Below are 21,969 nucleotides of genomic sequence, written 5' to 3'. Positions count from 1 at the left end.
TTGGGATGGCAACAGTATTTTATCCCAGTCGAAAAAGAGGCAGAGATGCCACCTTGTAACCAGCCCTGTAATGGTTAAGTCAGCCTGGTTATGTACGTTGGCTGGGGTCTGTCTCCTTTCCACTCCTCCACTTAGCTCAGCTCCAGGCACCGCCAGGGTGATTTCTCTCTTTGTGTTCTTTCATTAACCACTTTCATTGAACCCCAAGGAAGCCTACGGACCAATGAATGCAAGGATTCTCAAACTTGGCTGTGCTTCCCCAACCACGTGGGGAAGGATTACGAAGAATACAGATGGTGCAAGGGTCCCATCCAAGACAGAATCCATCAGAACCTCTGAGCATGAGACTTGGGCCAACCAGTCTTGACCAACCTTAGTGTAACTTTAATGGAAACAGAACAGTGTTATTCAGACCTCTAACAAATGGAGTTGATTTTCAAAGGAAGAGAGGAGTTTTTGATGGGGATCTGTCAAAGTCAATTTTATGTGTCTACCCGACTGGGCCACAGGGTACCCAGGTATTTGGTTAGACATTATGTCTGTGAGGGTGTTTCTGGGTGAGATTAACACTTGAGTCAGTAGGCTGAGTAAAGCAGATTGGCCTCCCCAATGGGGGTGGGCATTATCCAATTCACTGACGGCCTATATAGAATCACAGGATGAAGAAGGGAGAATCTACTCTCTCCACCTGACTGTCTTCAATCTGGGACATGGGTCTTCTCCTGTCTCTGGACTCAGACTAGGACTAGAATCTCTGCCATCAGCTTTCCTGCTTCTCAGGCTTTTGGACCTGGACTGAAACTGTACCATCGGCTCTGCTGGGTCTCCAGCTTGTCGACTGCAGATCTCAGGACGTCTCAGGCTCCATAATCATGTGAGCCAATTCCTTATATGCATGTACAGCCATGCAAGAGCATGCACACACGCTTGCACACACACACACACACACACACATCCTACTGATTCTGTTTCTCTGGAGAACCCTGACTAATACAGGATCATATTTCTTTCAACCATGTGTGCTAGTTAAATATATATAAAGGTACACAGACAATGTTCGACGGATATTTTACAACAATGAGACAAGGAAGCAGAGGGCAAAGTGCCATTATGCTAGAATAAAGGTTGAGAAGGTCCCTACTTGGGGACCTTCTTTGTAAAGAAGGCTCCTTGTTCAATTGGAAGGAGCTGTGCAGGGATGCAGAATGAAGGTTTTTTTTTTTTTAATAGGAAAATACTTTACATTCTGTTCACATAAACATAAATAATCTCATATGATTCTAAAAAATAGGATGGTGAGACTGTGAATATAGTTTAAAGGTGAAGATATTGCCTGACGGTATTGAATAATGATAAGCTCCCTACCTCTTTGTATCTAAAATGTTTACTGAAAATATAAAAGAAAAATATCATCAGGAAGAGAAAGGCAGTGCTAAGTGCCGAAGTCAGTGGGATGCAAGGACACAAGGATTCTCAGGGTATCAGAAGCTCATTGGCCTGGGCCTTCTTTTTTCATTCTGTCTCTTGGTTCCTGTGAGCTGTGGTCTATGATATTAAGTACCAGAAATGCTGGTGTTCCTTACGGTTGATGCTCTCTCCTGCATTTGCCTCTTTTTCTCACCCTTCTTCAGTCTCTCTCTCTTTTTTCATTCCTTCTTTATTTAAGCAGTGGATAAGTGTTTTAGGAAATACATTAAAAATCAGTCATATTAGTATGATGGGGCTCTAAACTAGGGATGAGGATTATTTGGGAAAATGTGTTCTCTAATAAAAACATTTAAAAGTGAAAAAAAAGCTCTGGTATTGCAATTTAAAGCAAATCACCTAAATACAGATAGATAAAGAAAATAGGGCAAGATAATGGCATCTTTCTGAGTTTCCTACATCAGAACTTTTCAAGCAAACTTACCACACACAAGCAATTGGGGAAAAAAAATTCACAAGTGAATAATTTAGCATATAACCCTCAGCAAAACCTAATGAAAAATCACCAAGCTGGATTTCAATATAAATTGTTGCATACAAAACCTGTTTTGCAAATATGTTACAGGTTTTAATGTAAGTTGCTGCATAAAATGTGAACAGTTTTACAACAACTTTATTCTGTAATTTAGACTTTTAGCTTAACTGCATGGCTTACTTATGTAACGCTACAAAATGATGAGTCTGGAAGGCTTGAGCTTATAAGGGAAAAATGCCTTCACTTTAGTGATTCCAGTTTAAACTTACAGAAATATCAAATTACTTATTGAAAAAAATCCCAGATGAAGTAAAAAAGGAATGTTCTGGGAAGTTGCCGTTGACAGTCTGTTGCCCTGATCTTATAGATGTTTGTTTCCCAGGATTACTTAGTGAGGAATATCAGCATTTGAAAAATAAGAATGGCCAGAGGTCTTTAACAGTCTCATCAGAGGGTTCTAGAGAGGCTGAATCTTTTTGTTTTTGTTTTTTAAAGAAATATCTAATCTAATTCTGTATAAAAAATCTGAGAGCGAACGGAGAGCAAATGAGGAATAAAGTTAATAAATTAAAAATGAATTAAGAAAATACGACTTGTTCCCCACTGTTCTTCCAAGAGCCCACCCTGAGCTTGGACTGTCTCTGCTACCCATGCCTGCAGAGGTGAAGTCACAGGAAGGGAACCTGAGGGCGACCTTTCCAAATCATAGGAATCTAGGAGCCTGATCTCTGACTTCCAAATAAGGTTAAAGCACAGCTTCGTTATCCAGATTCTGAAATGTCAGCCAACTTCACCAGCATGAGGAGTGCAATCAAAAAAAGACACTGTGCACCAAAAGAAATATATCAGTCACTAAAATGGAAAGCCATATAGCAAATCTGATGTCAGCATCGATGAACATTTTTAAACGACAATAGAGTACTACATGGGTGTGCCCACCAAGATGAAGGAATGTTCTCTTCCTAGAGCCTAAATCTGCTGATGAGGAATCACATCAACTGGGCAGTAAATGGCATACAAAGGGGTACCTCTTCTTACCACGTTTTCTTTACCCACTAACACTATCTTCACTTCCATTTGCAGCTTACCCTTCATTTTTTTTTTTTAAGATTTACTTATTTATTTTAGAGGGGGTGGGGAGGGGCAGAGAGGGGGAGGGAGAGAATCTCAAGCGACTCCCCAGTGAGCACGAAGCCCGATGCGGGGCTCGATCTCACGACCCTGAGATCATGACCTGAGCCGAAATCAAGTGCCTGGACACTTAACTGACTGAGCCACCCAGGCGCCCCTCAGCTTACCCTTCATTTTAAACTCCCATGTCCTTATTTACATTTGGACTCTTTGAGCATCCTCCTTTCCTCCAGCGAATGTTTGAAACAAAAACACCTAAGAGAAACAACACTGGGATGCCAATTTTCACCATTACCTGATTTTTCCAACTTGTTACAAAGTGCAACTCATAAAACCAAGAGGGAGCATCATTCTTTGTGTGTGTTAAACACTCTTGGTAAAGCAACACCAAATTAAGGAGCCAAGTTTCGACAATGCTGTGGATACCCTTCTGGAAATCGCTTGTGAAATGGCAACTCCTTGAAGGCCCATATTTCATGAACTTGGCAAAACTCCCTTTCAAGGTCATTTCCAAATGCTTGTCTTATGCAGACCAGCATGCGTGGAACATCACTCCCATGGCACCAGGTCAACCCATTAGTCATTGCTGGAGGGAGCCTTCTGTGGTGAGGCAGCCTGCTTCAAAGTCAGATGGGCTTTTGAAAAGCATGCCAAGAAAACTTTCAGATTTGAAATGTTACAGAAGAGAAGGTCACAACATCTTTTAATGGCCTCCTATCCTTGCAGAAGGTTGCTGTTCATATTTTTACGCAAATATTAATATCTACCCAGTGTGAAAATCAGGTTAAAAAATGTGGTAAGTGAGTTTGCACATATGTCTTCAATTGAGCATGCTGCCGAGTGCCAAACTTCAACCAAGCTGATCAGACCGTAGGTCTGAGTAAAAGCCGAAAGCGGTGGAATCTAGTTGCTATAGCTGCAAATTAAACAAATAAATGAGACACCATGGAATGCGGCAAAATAGCTGTGATCTGATTAGTTCATATTTGCCATATGTGTGAATATTAGCAGTCAAATTCTGAGTTTAAGCAAAGTGCTTTGCAATAGGTGCGAGCGAGGAGAAATGCTTAAAAATAAATTAAGGGAGATTTGAATTCTATGTCCAAGGATTAATATCGTACCTGTTATATAAACTTTAAAGGAATTTCATTAACTTTTTATGTTAGGAGTATATACAAATGTGCTGTTGCTAAAAATACAAGATTTCCACCTGAGCATTTCTCCTTGAAGCTATAGACAGAGTTTGACGCTAGCTTCTTACCTACTATATGCTAATAGGTGAACATCATTAGCTATACGGGAATTTCATCGTATCTTTGCCATAAGATTCCTATCCTATCCTCTTTGAGGGGACTTCTATTCATGGAGCCTATTATGTGGCAGGTACCATGGTATGTACTTCCATAGCCAATCTCAGGAGCTCCTGCAAGAAGCTGTAAGTTCCCCACTCGTGGAATTCAGGAGAGAAATTTAAAAAGACCATTGAACAGAGAATTCTATTCTGACTAACCTCTTAAATCACTTACACTAAACCCCTTCCACAGAATGATAAAACCAGAGAAAACTCGAGAGGTCATCTGGTTCAGTGGCCCCTTCGAGGTGGCTCACATGTCTTTATCGCTTAGAAGAGCTGCCTATAGACACAGAGTGCCTTTTGGGGTTAACCCGGTGTGAGAAAGAGCATGGAACAAAAAAGACACTCTATTGTGTGTGTGGCAGCAGGGCAGAGCATAGAAAGGGATGTTTACTAACATCAGTCTTTTTATCCTAACGCATATAGACAGTAGCCATGTGAAGAGTAGCACTTGGACATATAAGATAATTTGATATATTACCAGGTCACATGAAAGAACATATTTGATACGGATGAAAGGGGTTGCCTTAAGGGGAAACATTTCCACCCACCAGGGCTAATCCTTACAACTAGGTTAAAACGTATCTCAATTAGATCATTAAGGGCAAGCTCATTCTCTGAATATGGATATGGTAAAACAATAGGAAAAAGTCACCCTTGCTTAGATGAAGAGGAAAATCATCAGAAATGCCAGGAATGTTTATTAGTGTCTTGATGAGATATGTTTGTGAAATATAATGACGATTCATGGTGAAAGGCATCTATTCACTAGATGTTAACAAAGCTCCAAGAAGAGAGGCCCTGGGTGTGATAAGTGTGATGGGGTCGGTCAGCTCAGCATCCCACCCCCAGGTAGGGGCTGGCTAGCTGTGCAAGCCTGGGCAAGTTCTCATGCTGCACACTTGAAGGCCAGCAGATACAGTTCTGCTCTGGAAAAGGGGAAGATTGATTTTGAAAATTATAAGCCAGTGAGCTTGACAAGGATGCTGTGAAGTTCTAAAATGGGTCACTGAAGGGCTCGGGTAGGAAACAGAGAGAAGTTAATGATGATCATATGTGCCAGCTTAAGTTCACTTAGAGAAAATGATCTTATTTCCTTTTCAGAAGGTGTTACCAGACTGGGAGAGTAAGGAAATAGGATAGAAAGGCATTCACTCCACCATTATTCATTCATCCTTTCAAAAACATTTTCTGAGACCTACTATGTGCCAGGCACTGATCCAGAAGATGGGACTGTGCAAGGAAGCTAAGAGCATGAGCCTGCCGTTGAAGAACAAATTCAACAGTTCCAGACAAATGCAACAACATACTGCAAGTACAGGACAACGGATGCTGTCATAGAGGCACATGTGGGGTAGAGGCTCGTAAAGAGAGGATGGTCAGTTCTGTGATGTAAGGCAGAGTTGATGCATGAGTGGACTGGGAGGAGAGAGAAGGTTTTGACAGGAAACTCAGGGCTGAGTGGACACTCGGTCCCGGAGAAACCCCATCTTAACCTTAAATGGGATCACGGAAGTTAACCAGTATTCCTAAAGGACCAGGCAGTTTGGGGCCAAATTTGATAGTTTAGCTTCAGATTCAAATAGAAAAAGAAAAAAAAAGAAAAAATTTTGAGTTGAAAATTTCCTGGTGGGTTGCCACAGTCTTTCCTTGCTGTTCTTTCTTCACTTTTTAACATGACTCAGATAAAGGAGCATGCAGATGACATGAGGATTCTTGCTGTCTTCATGATCTGGTGTGGACGTAAGGATTTGGGACAATGATTCTGGACTCCCAGGAAAGTTTCTTTTCCCACTTTATCTAAATGTGACCAACACGATGACCCCTCAGGATCTCTAGATATCTAGAATCCAGTCAAACTGGGAAACAGCAACACCTACTCTTCACAGGTGAGTTCTGTCCCCAAGCTACCATCCACCTGTGGCCAGTATCATCTTATAACCCTTTTCCTCACCAGATCCCTTGTCTGAGAACTCTCTCTCCAATATACGTATTGCATTAATTTCCTATTTCTCCATCCCTGGATATGGTGATAATCTTCAGTGGCCAATACCGCTGCCCCGCTCTTCCCTTCTGCTACCACATAGGTCATTTTTATCTAAATACCTGTCTTGACCTTAGGAACCAACTCTCCTCTCCCCACATGGTTACAAGGTGGTCAAAATTTACTGCTCTGAAAAATCAGTTATTTTGTTACTGACTTTACTCACAGCGGGAGCCTCCAAAGAAGCTTCAACTCAGGCACCTCAATTCAAATTAGTTTTATAGATCAATCATTTTATTAAATTCCAGTAGATCCATTTAATGACCCTTAAAATCTTTCTGTGTACTGTGGCTTCCCCAGAGCCCATGCTGTATTCAAATTGAGTTTAACAAGATGGAATTCACTAAGAATACACCTAAGGATCCTACATTTTGTATACAAAAGAACAAAATAATAACAACTTCGAATCTTAGCTAAACCACACACTGGTCAGATAAACATGATGTGCAAGTTTCAGTATATGGTATAATGAACTGCCAAAAAGAGTTAATGGAGCTCAGACAACGCTATTAAGACAAGACACTGGCTAAACCGCTCTGTTGTTACTCTTGCCCAATCATACGGAACTGTAAAAACGAATCTAGACAAGCTGAAGCCTCATCAGGGGAGACTGAGCATGATGCTAAAAGGCCTGTATGACATTTTCTCAATAAACATTTACAGAGTGTGCAGGAATGCCAGAGACTATGCTAGGTTCTGGAGGAAAAGATGAAAGAAAACAACAAGAACAACATTTTCTGCCCTTTATGGCCTTATAGCCCATTGGGGGAATAACCAAATAATACTAATCAAACAATGTGATAAGTGAAATCCTAGGTGTCGGGACAAAGTGTTCTTGAGTGCAGGGAGAAGCGACCCACTCAGATACCTCAGAGACTCAGGACCGCTTCACTCACAGGTGGTGTCTGAGAAAGGGATGGAGCAAGGAGCCATCAGAACTTCAGATCTTCTAGAAAGGTAACTGAGGCAGCAGTGTGGAGAAAGTTCTGGTGAGGAGGGAGTGGGGAGGTGGGGAGATAAGAGAGAGCCTGTTGCCTCAGTTCAGTTGGCTGATGATGAAGCCTTGAACTAAAGCCGGGACGGTGGAGGAGGCTGGGGCAGTTTTGGGAGCTACTTTGGAGGTACATCTAGTAGGACTTGTCAACTAACTGTGAGGAATGTGGTAGAAAGAGGAGATTTTAGATGCTTCTGCCATTACTGAAGTGGCAACATGAGAGGAGTAACAAGACGAGGGGAGGGGTTAATGTGATGAATTTGTTTCAGTATGTTCATCTCAAGGTCCTTGTGTCAAATGCTGAGTGTGATGCCCTTTAGAAGTTGGACCAGGAAGTACAGACTTGGAATGACCCACATATAACAGAGACTGAAGTCATGGGGAAGAGTGAGATCCCCCTGGAAGAGAACATGAAGAGGAGAGACAGGTGGTTATTTGAATCCTGCAGAATGGATGAATGGACTGGGCGGATTTGAACTGGAGGAAAAAACAGAAGGTTCAGTTCCTTATGAGGATCTTCTTTCAGCTGAAAACCCCATGGTCCTGGTCCACTGTTGAAGCTCCATCATTAGAGATGCTCAAGTAAAGACTGAAAGGGAATTTGCCAAGATATTGTTCAGGGAACTGAGGTATCACATGGTGTATGGACCAGATGGTCTTTAGAAACACTTCCCAAGTTTTAAGATGTTAGGATTCTGTGCCTCTATGATAGAAAATGCAGCTTTGTTTTTCCACTTCACTTTCTTTGGCAGCTATCACTGATGCTTGCTGAGGTTGGAGCTTCAATTAAAAGGGAACTGGAAAGGATATAGTGATGGACTTCTGCCAAGGAGCTGGGTCTGTGGCTAATGAATGATCTGTTTGTGGTAATGAAGGAGGAAGCCAGTTCCTGAGACAACACCTTTGGGCCTGGCCCCACCTCTCCCCCAGCTACGAAGAACTGAGGGCACATGAATGGGAAACATATGAATGAAGTTTACTTTGAAATATCTATGGATTTAAGGATTAGGGGTAAAAGAACTTGAATAAACCACACTTTGGGTTTTGCTGACCCCAAAATATCTGAATATAATTTATAGACCTTTTGATGAACTCAAACTACTGCTGGGCCTGCTCATCTCTTCAGTGTAGCAAGAAAAAGGGCAGCGTGTAAGCCAAATAGTATTAGCCTTGAATTCTATCCTTACATGGAAAATTAGTTCTACAGTGGAATTTGTGATGTCAGAAAATTGCTTTAAAAAGCCATGGTCTATTACCCTAGAGAAAAAAGAACTAATCATCAGATAAAATAATCAATATGTGGAAATGCTTTCCAATAAATTTGACCTAGGCATTTCTATTTACTTGGCCTGTAACTCTCAGATGTTCCAGGGACCACACTGTGTTCTTTGGACATCATTTCAGGCCTTCTCAGGCAGTCTCAGGCAGGAAAATAATAAAGGTCAGTTTTTTTCATATGAAAAAGAAGATAGCCTTCTCGTGACCAACAGCAATTTGGTATGTACCAACCAATAAGACCCTCAGAGCGGATAGCAGGCCATGTATGTAAGATTTTATTGCAGTGCAGCTGAGATTGAAGAGTGAAGTAAAAGACAAGTTAGGAAAGAAGTGAATGGTTTGGGGTTGCATTCTCTGTCAACTATTACGAAAAGGAAAAGACAGAGTAGGAAAAAAAAGGACAAGAGAAAACACGGACGTAGAATATTGGTAAAATTCACTCATCGATGCAACAAATACTCATTGATTTCCATTGTGTGGAGGCACTGTTTGAAGTGCTTGGGATAGATGAGTAACTGAAACAAAGACCTCTGCCCTTATGAAAATTATATTCTAGCAGAAGGAGATGGACAATAAGCCATAAATACAGCATGTAAGTAAAACCAGATATGTCAAGGATGGTTAAGTACCACCAGGGGGACAAAGAGCAGGGTAAGGGGACTCCGGGGACATGGCGGTAGCTGGCAATAACTAATAGGCTGCTCAGAGTGGGCCTTACTGAGAAGGTGAGACTGAGCAAATGGAAATTCACACGGAGAACGCTATGATCTGTAAAATGAAATGAGAACCGTATGCAGTAACTCTGAAAGTATCTGCCTCACTGTGGATGGAACTCTCCTTCTCATTCCTGGGTCTTTGGGGTCTTATTTGTTTTCTTTGGGAGGTCCATTGGGAGTCTTAGAAAGTGGTTTCCAAGAAATTTCTGACCTCTGTTCCAGTCTTACTTTTATTTTTGAAAATTTCCAGATATCTTCCAGTTACTTTAGAATATATTGGGAAAATAATAAAGGTCAGTTTTTTTCATATGAAAAAGAAGATAGCCTTCTCGTGACCAACAGCTTATTTTGTCAAATATCTAGTATCAGGGTGGCACAGACTCCACAGATCACGAAATGCATCGTCTGTGTGGCCCAGAACTGGAAACTTTCCATAAGTTGTGTTATTTAACAGAAGAATAACGTCAACTCTGTGTTCCTACAAAACCAATGATCATCCAAGCAGTATTTAATGCCTTCTCTTCTGGGAAAGACAGATGTACAAAAACTTTAGTAATTACCAAATGTCAAAATAATATTGAACAGAATAAATAGTTGCCTAAATTAAAGTTCTCTTGAGGATCAGTTGCATATAACAAGAACAACTGACAGATCAAGCATGAAGAGAGGTGGGCTTATTTTTTTATCTCCTTATAAATTATATGGGGAATGAACAACTGCTGTGATTATAAGAATATCTAGGTCATGTATGCTTAAAGATCTGTGATAATAATAATAATATCCAAACTTCTGCAGTGCTTGGCATTCTCAAGGCATTTTATAAACATTAATTAGGTCTTCACTAAGCAGAGACACTGTCTCATTGTTGGTTTTTCCTGTTATAGCATCGCTGAGAATCAGCAATCTTTCTAGAGTTTAAATATTTATTTATTTATTGCTTTTAATGTATACTTACTCCATTGACAGTGCTTTAAACTTATAATGAGCAGAATAGAAAGGTTCAGGGATCTATTTTTGCAGCCAAGAAACAGGCCAGAATAACAATAGTGCTTCTCGTTGTCAGAGTGAACACAGCCTACGGGAGACCACTCTGTTGGCTTGTAGAATTGTTTTCCTACTCACCTTCCTCCACCTCAAACAGGCCATTTCTATCCTTTAAAAGTGCAAGTATTTTTCTCATCCTATAACCCCACAGTGCCTAGCAGGGTGCTTTGCATTTCATAGGTCTTACTGAAAATAAATGTTTGCTAGATTGAATTGAATCAAAGCTCAGCTCCCACAGGTTGCAGCCATGCAGACCCCAACCACAACTATCCATGACCATTAGCATTATGTTTTGCAAAGTGATTCATTTTGCTGATATGTCTAGTTTTCTCTTGTCTTATTATCAGTGGACTGAGGATAGAAAGGTGGTAGAGGATATAAATATAAACATGGCATTCTTTCAAGTTTTTTTTTTTTTTTTTTTAGAGAGAAAATGAACATGCACAAGTGGGGGTATGTGCGTGGGAGAGGGAGAAAGAGAATCTTAAGCACACGGGGCTCAATCTCAGGACCCTAAGCCGAAATCAAGAGTGGGACACTTAACCGACTGAGCCACCCAGGCACCCCAACATTCTTCCAAGTTTCAAAAACAAACATGTAAATACCCTTTTAATGACCAACACCTAGTGAATGCCTCATGGGTGTCAGGTGCTGTTCAGATTGCTGGAAATACAAAAAATAAATAGGGCTGAAAGGATAGAACAGTTTTTGATTTTTGGATATTAAAGTGACTCCAGTAAAATATATTATATTTTATAGGTTTATATTTTTAATTATAATAAACTAAAATAGTGTGTGTGTGCAAGTGCTATTTTAATAGAGCCTGGAAAGAAGTTAGCAGTTACACAGCAAGGTTGTATTACTGTTACAACTCATTTATTTACCCATTTCCTCTTCTCTTCTCCAAAAAAATTCTAAGATTGCTTGCTGAGAGAATAGAGGTAAACAATAGAAAGGAAGAAATAGGATAGTTTCCTTTAGTTACAATCACGTCCAACTTATGGGTAGAGTAAATCAAAAGGAAAGTCCTGTGAATTTAAAATCCTGTGAGTTTCCTTTCATGCCTGTTTTCTGTCTAATTTTGTGCTGGGCAGATGAGTGCTGTAAATTCAAGACTAACTTGGTGATGTCTTCTGAAATGGTGCCATGACAGACTTATAAACCACATCAGGCCTCTGGAGCCCAGGAGATTATGTTGAGACTCTTCAAACAGTAAGTGTGATTCTACACATAAGAACAGGGTACATGCGCCTTTCGGCCGGAACCGCCATCTTCCAGTAATTTGCCAAAATGACCAACACAAAGGGAAAGAGGAGAGGTACCCGCTATATGTTCTCTAGACCTTTTAGAAAACATGGAGTTGTTCTTTTGGCCACATACATGCGAATCTATAAGAAAGGTGATATTGTGGACATCAAGGGAATGGGCACTGTTCAAAAAGAAATGCCCCACAAATGTTACCATGGCAAAACTGGAAGCGTCTACAGTGTTACTCAGCATGCTGTTGGCATTGTTGTAAACAAACAAGTTAAGGGCAAGATTCTTGCCAAGAGAATTAATGTACTCATTGAGCATATTAAACACTCAAAGAGCCGAGATAGCTTCCTAAAGCGTGTGAAGGAAAATGATCAGAAAAAGAAGGAAGCCAAAGAGAAAGGTACTTGGGTTCAACTGAAGCGCCAGCCTGCCCCACCCAGAGAAACACACTTTGTGAGAACCAATGGAAAGGAGCCCGAACTGCTGGAACCCATTCCCTATGAATTCATGGCATGATAAATGTAAAGAAAATAAAAGACCTCAAGACTGTAAAAATGTTTCTTTTAATTGAGCAAAAGTGTGGTGTCCTTTCCCCCAAAAAATATTTAAAGCAAACTTTGTGTCAAAAAAAACCCCCAAAAAACAAAACAGGGTACATTCTCTCTTGGAATTCTTGTAGCTATACAGATTTAGATAGGCAATAGCAAAAGGCCTAAAGGGCCATAAACCATCCATGGGCAGAAATACTTAAAAGTTACAAATTAAGCTAGTAAAATATTAAATAAAATATGTTCTATCCTCCTACATTGTTAGATACATATTTTATAAAACAAAATAAAAAAATATATGATTGTATGAGTAATAAAATAAAGGCTTATATATTTATAAATTACAAATTTGTAAATTATAAAATTATATTATTTAATATAATATAAATACAAATATTACAAAATAAATATTCCAAAATTTTATTTTCTTGCCTTCATTTCAGCAAATTCACTGAATATGTTGTTATAATGGAAATTTTCCAAAAATTTAAGCTCTACTGATAGTATTAATCTAAGGCATTAATTAAAAATAAAATGTAATTATAATCAAAGTATACACAATTTGAATGTTTTCATCAAAATATGAACATTCAAGTGAATGTAAAAAGTTTTAGTTGAATTATTTTCATACTTTTAAAATTAAATATTGAAAATCATTTATTAAAATTAAAATACAAATGATAATTATTAAACTTTCAAATAAAATTTAAAGTTGAAAATGCTTATCTGATTTATTAGTATTTCATAAATAGTTTTTCACATTTTTATAAAAATTATATTATTCATGATTCCAGCAGTTAGTGTTCATATTTTAACGGCCAATCTAAAGAATCAACATCCTATTTAAAGTCACATATATACAAATTTAGAGTAATGTAAATTAATATTGCAAAATATTCCTCAGCCACCATATGCAACTTCTTTGTTAGTAATTCTGGAATCACGAACTGGAACATGAAGAAAACCAAAGAAATGGTCATTCATCTCTACTAACGGACAAAGTTCATTAAGAAAGACTCTATTGAGCTCTTATTATCTTAGAGGATTTGACATGTTGATTCATTTATCTTTTCCCTTTCCGAAATATCTGTGTCACTCAAATTCTCCTTGAATTTCTAAGTAGTGTTTGTCTCCATGAGTGAGAATTATATCCTATCAAAGTGAATCCAGGGGAAATTCTTAAGAGTCAAGTTATCGTTCTAATGGCTTCATCAGTACTTAGAAACCATTCGTTTGAAACGTTAAGTAGCACCTACATCTGCTAAGGTTGTGATTTATTCTCTGGCCTAAGGGTAATGTTGTGCATTTGAGGGATGTCGACGACAGGCCAAACAGTTAAGGTCTGTACTCCTAGAGTGCATGATGCGACCACTGGTTCCCAGTGAAGGCCCTCCTCTCGTTGTTAATTTCTTACTGGGCCTAATTTATAAGCTAAACTTTATCATAGGTATGTATGTACAGGAAAAAACACAGTATGGTACTGTCCTCGGTTTCAGGCATCCACTGGGGATTTTGGAACAGATCCCTCTCAGATAAGGCGGGGAGTGGGGGGATGACTGTATACTGAATTCATGCATCAATCTAACAAATAGGCATTGATCCCACTACATGCCAGGTGGGTGGGCGGACTGCTCGGGGCTGGAAGTCTGCTGTTTGCCCTAGGAAGTAACACTTGTGTGAGGGATACACACATGTCTGACGGAGATTTGAAGGTGCTTTGCGAGCCTGACAGGAGAGCTAACCTGGCCTGTGGGGGTGAAGAGAGACTTCTTTTTTTTTTTAATTAATTAATCAATTAATTTTTTATTATGTATGTTAATCACCATACATTACATCATTAGTTTTTGATGTAGTGTTCCATGACTTCTGAGAGATGTTATAGAAGCTAGTAGGGTGAGCAGGGGTTCCCCGGTAAAGAATGGGAAGGGCATCAAGGGTAGAAGATTGCGGACACAGGGTTATGCAAAGGCTTTTCACGTTCAAGAAAAGTCAAAAGTTGGAGAGGCACAGAGTAGCCACATCAAGCCCCAAAGATGGTAAAATGAATCTGACAAGACCCAGCTTATTTGTTTGGAACTAGACCAGAGGTGCCATGTTAATCCTTCAACAGCGTGGCTCTAATTGGACTCAAAGAAAATGCCAGTTGTTTGAGCCGTGCCACTTTTGATGTGTTGGCTTAGGAAAGAATTAATCAAAGCCCCTCAGTACAGTAATGTTTGTTTGTTAGTACACACCACTTTTCTCAAAATATACCAAAATTGGGGGTAGAAAGGAAACTTATTTTGGACATATGATGTGTGAGGTCTAGCTCTTCGTGCCCCTATAATTTCTCTGATGGGTTACCCCTTTCATGGGGAGCCCCCAGTGATGTATTCTAAAAATTGCTGTAACCAAAAAAATGCAGGCTTCTTAGTTAATAATAAAAGTGCTCAATTCCAGAAGTGGACAGGGAAGACAATTCAAAATTTCTCTGCAGAAAATATATCTTTAAGTCTTGTGAGGTGACAGGCAAACCATCCAAAATATTTGATTTGAAACAAGGCAACACCATGGCTAGAGCATCAGAAGGAATGAGACTGAGAAGAAGGGAAAGAGCTGGGCGCCCCAGGCAAATGCCCTCCAATGGGCACCCCCTGCCAAGGACACTTCCAATGCCTGCAGCAGATCTCCCAGGGAAAATAACAGTCTTGCTTCTCCTCTGGGGCCAATTCTCCCAGTGCTGTAGTTACTTCCAACACAATATCCTGACGTGAGGTGGAGGAACAATGGGGCCTCAATAGTTGTACAGGTGGGACTAGGTCCTTAGGCTCCAGTAGGGGACAAGTCTTTGAATGGCACAGAAATTAAATTCATTCATACAATGAGCTAGTTGTATTATCCAACAACACCGACACCTTGTAAACTGTGGATTCATCTACTACATAGTTTTAATAGTGACTCAGTTTCATGGGAAGATGTTTTTATTGACATTCGGTATTCTCCTCTAATTACAATCTCTCATAATCTCCCTCATTGCACAGCCAGTTAGGTACATTCTGTGGAAAGCCCGAATTAGAAAATAGCTCTTCAATAGATTTTTTTTTTTTTAATGAAAGGAAATTATTTGTTTTAGTCCACTTACCATTCCGTGATTCAGCCACCCTGGGATAAAATTATCAAGCAACTTCGGGTAAATCATCTCTCTGTCATAGGCATAAATGATCCAGAAGACCGCTACCACGAACTGGAAGGGAAAAGAAATCCTTTATTTCAAATTCACGATATACAATGCGTTGGTTATCCATTGTTCAAAAAACCCAACAGAACTGTAATCTAGAGTGAAAGATGAATCAGTAAACCAGCGAATGACTGGAAAGGGATTTCTAACTTCACTCCATTGGTGGTAACGCGTGGGGTCCTTCTTCCTTCCTTGGTCTCCCTACTGCATTCTCTTAGGCAAAGGGATCTGTTTCTGAGGGAGAGAGAAATGATCTGTCTGTCATTTGGAACAGCTCCCTTCGAGGGCTAATTGTGTTGGTTTGAATCCTCTCAAGAGGGTTTAAAAGTTCACTGGTGGTTTTTTGGATCCCATTCCCCACTCTACAGAGTCAGCACACATTCAAGAAACTGTAGTGTATTTTCCTTGAACCCATCATGTGGTTTAAATTAATCTTCACATTCTCAAGTTTCCATTTCACCACTAACAGCATTAAAATCACTGCTATGTAAAATGTCCCGAAGTCACATTTCCTGCAAATGTATTAATTTATATAGCCTAAGCAGGGGCTTTGCCTGCATTGAAAGCAGAGTGTATGAAACACAAAGGAAGAATCCTAATTCTCCTGGAATAACTTACATGTTCATCTGGGTTCCCAAGGTTTATTTTGACCCATCAGCAACATAACCAACCAAAGAGAGTATAGTACTCAATTTTTTCTCTTTTCTTCAAACTAATGGTGACAGAAGTTCAGATAAAATAAAGAAACGGATGGTCCAGGGTCTTAACCTTCAGGATAGAATTATAAAGAAAACGCAAATGCTTGTGTACATAGTCAATAAATGTGGCATGGAGAAGGCAACTAGCCCAGAGAGAGAGATCAAAGTCTCTGCAGAGTTACGTCTCATAATAAATGCTACAGAGCGATAAAATGCAGATGAATATTAAGCAGAAACAATTTTATCTTGTAATTCATCCATACCCCCGCATTTTATTAATAAAAGTAGTAAATATTTTAATGCCTCTTTTCATAAAACTCCCAGCACAAGCTAGTAATCAGAAGGGTTCCAAAGTCCTTTTCCAAGTATGTCAGTTATGATATGGGTAATTGTAGTATGAAAAGTGTAGTATGCTTCACCCTTAAAACCTAAGATGTTATGAACATTTCTCGTTTCATAAAGCATATTGAAAGATGATTACAAGAGGCAACCATAGATTACACACATAGTTTCAATCCTGGATTGGGGTCTCCAGTTATTTATCCTGCTTTTGAGTAAACTATTTTCACTCAGTTGATAAATGCACAAGAAGGAAAAAAAAACATTGTTAGCTTAATGTTAACTATCATTAGTGCAATGAGTAATTTGAAATTACTCACAACTTTGGTTTATTCATTCCACTACAGACTTCAAATGTACTGAGTATCAATATTACCTGCCCTCAGACCCGGGTGCCAAACTTTACAGCATCATGACTCAAAATGTAGTCCCAAGGATCAGCAGCTCCCATGTCACCTGAGAGCTTGTTAGATGTGTGGAATGCCAGGTCCTGTCCTGATACGTTCTGATTCTGCATTTTTAATAAGATCCTGGGGTCACTCATATCCACATTAAAGTCTGAGACGTCGGCTTTGGAAGGTCCTCCAGCCACCTCGAGCCTCTGCCCCCGACATGGAGTGAGGCAGTCACTCAGCCAAATGGCTGGTTTACCCAGAGCCTCCACCTACTTTTCTATACCATATCCTGGGCAACAATAATCCTGGAATTTCCTCTTCAAAAAGACACAAGTATGCCTCACGGCCTGTGTGGACCTCCTTCCTGGGTCTGACCTAGAGGGTTGACCACACAATCAATGTGTACACCCCTTGACCTGTGAGGTGGTTAAGATGTATCTGTTTCTGAAGGTGAGGACCAGTTTTACATTTAGTCTGGGACTCCACACACAAGCACGAAGCTACTTTAGTCCTGGATGGAGCCATAGGTGGAACCCCTTCACCTACGCCATATAATGTAACCCAACCGGGGGTGACGTCCCATCACATTCACAGGTCCCCTCCCACACTCAAGGGGAGGGGATTAAACAGGCCTACACCACATGGGATGCAACTGTGGGGCCACCTTAGAATTCTGCTTACGATATGCTTCCGCTCTTCTTCTTTTCCAAATCGTTTCGGCTATTTTAAGTCCTTTGCATTTCCATTTAAATCTTAGAATCTCAGCTTGCTAATTTCTACAAAAATATCCTCCTAGAATTCTGATTACAACCATACTGAATCAATATATTCAATCTGGGTTGAAATGACATCTTCACAATACTGCGTCTTCTGACCCAGGAACATCATTGATGCCTCCATTCATGCAGATCTTTGGTTTTTCAGTTTGTAGTTTTCAGTTGACAGATCTTGCACATATATTTTTTTTAATCTATTATGAAACATTTCATGCTTTTGTATGTTATTGTAGATAGTACTGAATTTGTTTTTACATTTTGTTACTCGTCTATAAAAGTACAAATGACTAGTTTATTGACGCTGTGTCCTCTAGCTTGGCTAAATTCACATAGTTTGAGTAGTTCTTTCATAAATTATTTTAGATTTTTATATGTATGTGATCTGCAAATGAAGACAGCTTTTCTTCTTCCTTTACAATGTATATGTCGTTTACTTCTTTTTCTTTTCTTAACTGCACAGCCTACAAACTTCAGCACAGTGTTGACTAGAAGTGATGAGCAGAGAGCACCCTTGCTTTCTTTGCTCTTAGGAAGGTGTCCAGTCTTTTAACATTTAAGTTTGATATTAGCTGCAGGTTTTTCTTAGATGTTTTATCACATTGAGGAGAATCTCCCCTATCCTTCATTTATGTATGTAATGGACAAGTGCTGAATTTTTTCAGATAATTTTACTGTATAACCTCAGGTGACCAGATAGTTCTTTTCCTTTATTTGGTTAATATGATGAATTATATAGATTTTTAATGTTAAACCAACCTTTAATACTTGGTCATTATGTATTATCATTTTTATATATTGCTGGATTTGACTTGCCAATATTTTGTTAAGAATTTTTCTCCCGTCTTCATTTATACAGTATATCAATCCATAGTTAGTTTTATTTTCTCATGTCTTCTTCTAATCTTGGTGACAGGAAAATGGTGGCCTCAAAAAATAAACTGGGAAAAGTTCCCTCCTCTATTTTTCAAGGGACTCTGTCCAAGATTGGTATTATTTCCTCCTTACCTATTTAATATGCTTCTCTTTTTTTCTTTTCCTTTTTTTCAACTTTTTTTTATTATGTTCTGTTAGCCAATATACAGTACATCATTAGTTTTTGATGTAGTGTTCAACGATTCATTAGTTGCATATAACACCCAGTGCTCATCACCACATGTGCCCTCCTTAATACCCATCACCCAGTTACCCCACCCCACATCCCTCTCCCTTCTCTAACCCTCAGTTTGGTTTCCGTATCCCAGATTCTCTCATGATTTGTCTCCCTCTCTGATTTCTTCCCCTTCAATTTTCCCTCCCTTCCTCTGTGGTCCTCCTTGCTATTCCTTATGTTCCACATATGAATGAAACCACATGATAATTTCCCAGCAGAACTAAATTTAGTAGCCTTGCTGGAGGGAAGACATGGGGCAAAGTTTCCCACCTGAGGATGTGTTCATGAGAAGAGGAAAATCTCCCTGTTGCTCCCTCTTGAGAACCAGCATATGGGATGAAGATCAGGCTGAATTTCATAGCATCTGTTTCAGGATCTTCCTGCGGGTGGTGGGGAGGAAAGGCTGAAGTTGTTGGCCACATTTCAGGGTCAGTTCCATTTTGTGTTTTACTATGAAAACTCGAATTGTGAGGCTGTATGAGTATGTGGGGTCATCTGGCAAGATTTATTTCATTGCACATGGCAGTTCACGCTTGGTTTCTTTCGGGGAGTTTCTGTTTTCTTTCTTGTTGTGTTTCCTGGTGTAGATGCTCCATTTCCTGCTTTTTAGAAAAAAAAAATGTTTGTGGTTTGTGATTTGGGTGATTTATTATGATGATGACTTAAGGATTCTTCACTCTTGACTTTGGTGAATGTGAGATATTTCCTCAGATCCCTGAGCTAGTATGAGTCCTTTCTCAGAACCGAGAAACCCATGGCAATGAGATATGGCACAAATTTGTATAGATGTGTTTTGGGCCATCACCTATTTCTTTGAGTCCTAAATAACCCCTTCTAGAAGGTTTCCACATACCACCTTTATAAAAATAGAGACAGTGTGTCAAAAGGAAAGCATAACATAACAAAACCCCTTTCCTTCACACAATTCATTTTAAGCTTTAAAATCCCCGAAAATCCCCAATCTCCTCTTGCCGTCTGGTTCCCACTCTCTAACTTTCCTCATCTCCCCTGAAAGAAAGAAAAAAGCATTTCTTCCAGGGACCAATAAGTTGTAGGCCGATGCTTAGCATCGATGCAAATGGTAGGTATTCATCCTTTCTGATGGCTGAGTAATATTCTATTGTATATATGAACCACATCTTCTTTATCCGTTCACTTGTTCAAGGACATCTCATCTCCTTCCACAGCTTTGCTATTGTGGACATTGCTGCTATGAATACTGGGGTGCATGTGCCCCTTCTTTTCACTACATCTGTATCTTTGGGGTAATTATTTTAATTTAAATTCAATGAGCCAACATACAGTACATCATCAGTTTTTAGTGTAGTGCTCAGTGACTCATTAGTTGCGTATAAAGTGATAGGCTTCTCTAGGGGAGCTATCTGGACTTGTAAGTTTTCTCATGAGAAGATTTAATTGTGAATTCAATTTTTTTTATTAGATATAAAGTTCTCAGGGTTTCTGCTTTCTCTGGAGAAGAGTTTTTAGTTCAAAACTAAAACTTTATGACTCAGTTTTAGTCACTTTTGCCTTTTGTGGAATTTTTCCATCTCATCTAAGTTTTTGAGCTTATCAAGCTGTTCTTACTATTCAGCTATGGAAATCAGCGAATGCTACAAATCAGGTATTTTTTCCTTGTAGAGCCAGCTGTTAATTATTGACTAGCACACCACTGTGGAGAGCTAATTTCTGCTCACCATAAATGATCATTCATGGTGTCCCTACCATATGGAGAGCATTTTGGTGTCAGTACTTACTGGTGGAATGTGATCAGTCCTTTCACCCTTATCATATATTGAGGGAATTCTGTGGGTTATTAAAAGTGAAGTGACTTTCAAGAAAGTGTTAGTTGTCTTTCTTAGTGTAATACTAGAAGGTCAAGAGGCCCAGGCAACTGAATAATCAGCCTTCTAAATAATTCTTGAGATAGAAACACAGCACAGATGGTGGCTTCTTGGCTTCATGCACTGATATCCTCTTGATAGTATGGTCATCAGCAAACCCAAAATAAGTTTGAACTCTACTACCAGGGCATGAATATGAAACAAAAATAGGTTCCCTTGGACAGGCGAAGTACCACTGAAACATTCCACAATTGTGGCCAGCTATTTCTCAGCGTGCACCTGCTGCTTCTCAGCTGCCAGGCCCAGAATACTGTACTTGAACTGAGAGTAGAAGGAGCTCAGGGGCTTTCCAGGCCTTCAAGCTTCCCAGACGAAGTACTTGTGTTACAGCTAGTCATTGAGGCTTCGTTTGAACCCCTGGAACAATTAGAAATGAATGCAAAAAAAAAAACCTGGATTCACGCTTTGTCTCCTTCTGTAAAGAGTCTCTTATATGGTATCCAGTAGAAGCTGAAGTTAATCAGCTTTAGTCCATTTCTAAGAAGAAGCTTTACTGATCAGTGGGAAATTCTTTGGAATTTAGTAAAACCGATTAGAGCCCAAAGGATGTTGCAGAGAAATATACCATGAATGAGGTCAAAGAGAAAAGTCACTTATCTATAGATTGGTCTATAAATGCCATTTAGCATATCTCAAACATCCACTGTTGAAGGAGGGAAGGAGGAAATAAATGAATACATCTTTAAAGTCTTCAGCTTCAAGATGACATGATCCTATGAAATCACTTTTCCTTTAAAAACTAATCTATTAGTACTCAGACTTTACCAAATACCTATTGGAAAAAAAATTGAATTCTGTTTTGAGCTCTATTACTTTGCTTCCAGATTTCCTTGTCATGACTTTTTTCCCATCACTTTTTTCCATGGTAATATTTGCTGAGAGGTAATGTGTAGACATGTTTCCCATTGGGCTTTCTCCTTCCAAACACACAAAGCATGAGAATAAGTTGTGTGTTTTGGATGCTAGCTGGCTTTGTCTCTGATGGTCCCCAAGCAGAGAGAGACTCTCTCATTTTTCATATACTAAATTCCTTTATTTATTTGGATCTATTTCTGAAATTTCTACTTTTTAAAAAAAAAATTTATTGTTATGTTAATCACCATACATTACATCATTAGTTTTTGATGGAGTGTTCCATGATTCATTGTTGGCGTATAACACCCA

At 39.4% G+C, this 21,969-nt stretch overlaps 1 protein-coding gene and 1 pseudogene across 11 annotated transcripts in view; one reads left to right on the top strand and one right to left on the bottom strand.

Annotated features, from left to right (window-relative positions):
• The window catches only part of AIG1 (androgen induced 1), a 373,835-nt gene that overhangs the window by 201,314 nt on the left and 150,552 nt on the right, over nt 1-21,969 (bottom strand). For all 11 annotated transcript variants that reach the window (XR_014147368.1, XR_014147369.1, XM_081827458.1 and 8 more), the window contains one exon: nt 15,448-15,549. Coding sequence is in view for 9 of the 11 variants with exons in the window: in XM_081827458.1 (XP_081683584.1) it covers nt 15,448-15,549 (102 nt within the window). In the remaining 2 variants the exon portion in view is untranslated. The remainder of the gene's footprint in view (nt 1-15,447; nt 15,550-21,969) is intronic.
• LOC102735408 (large ribosomal subunit protein eL21 pseudogene) lies at nt 11,767-12,401 on the top strand (annotated as a pseudogene).

The sequence above is a fragment of the Leptonychotes weddellii genome, chromosome 8 (assembly GCF_054177405.1).
Source record: "Leptonychotes weddellii isolate Sample4059 chromosome 8, ASM5417740v2, whole genome shotgun sequence".
NCBI classification, from domain to species: Eukaryota; Metazoa; Chordata; class Mammalia; order Carnivora; family Phocidae; genus Leptonychotes; species Leptonychotes weddellii.
This window is presented reverse-complemented; position numbering and strand designations above follow the sequence as displayed.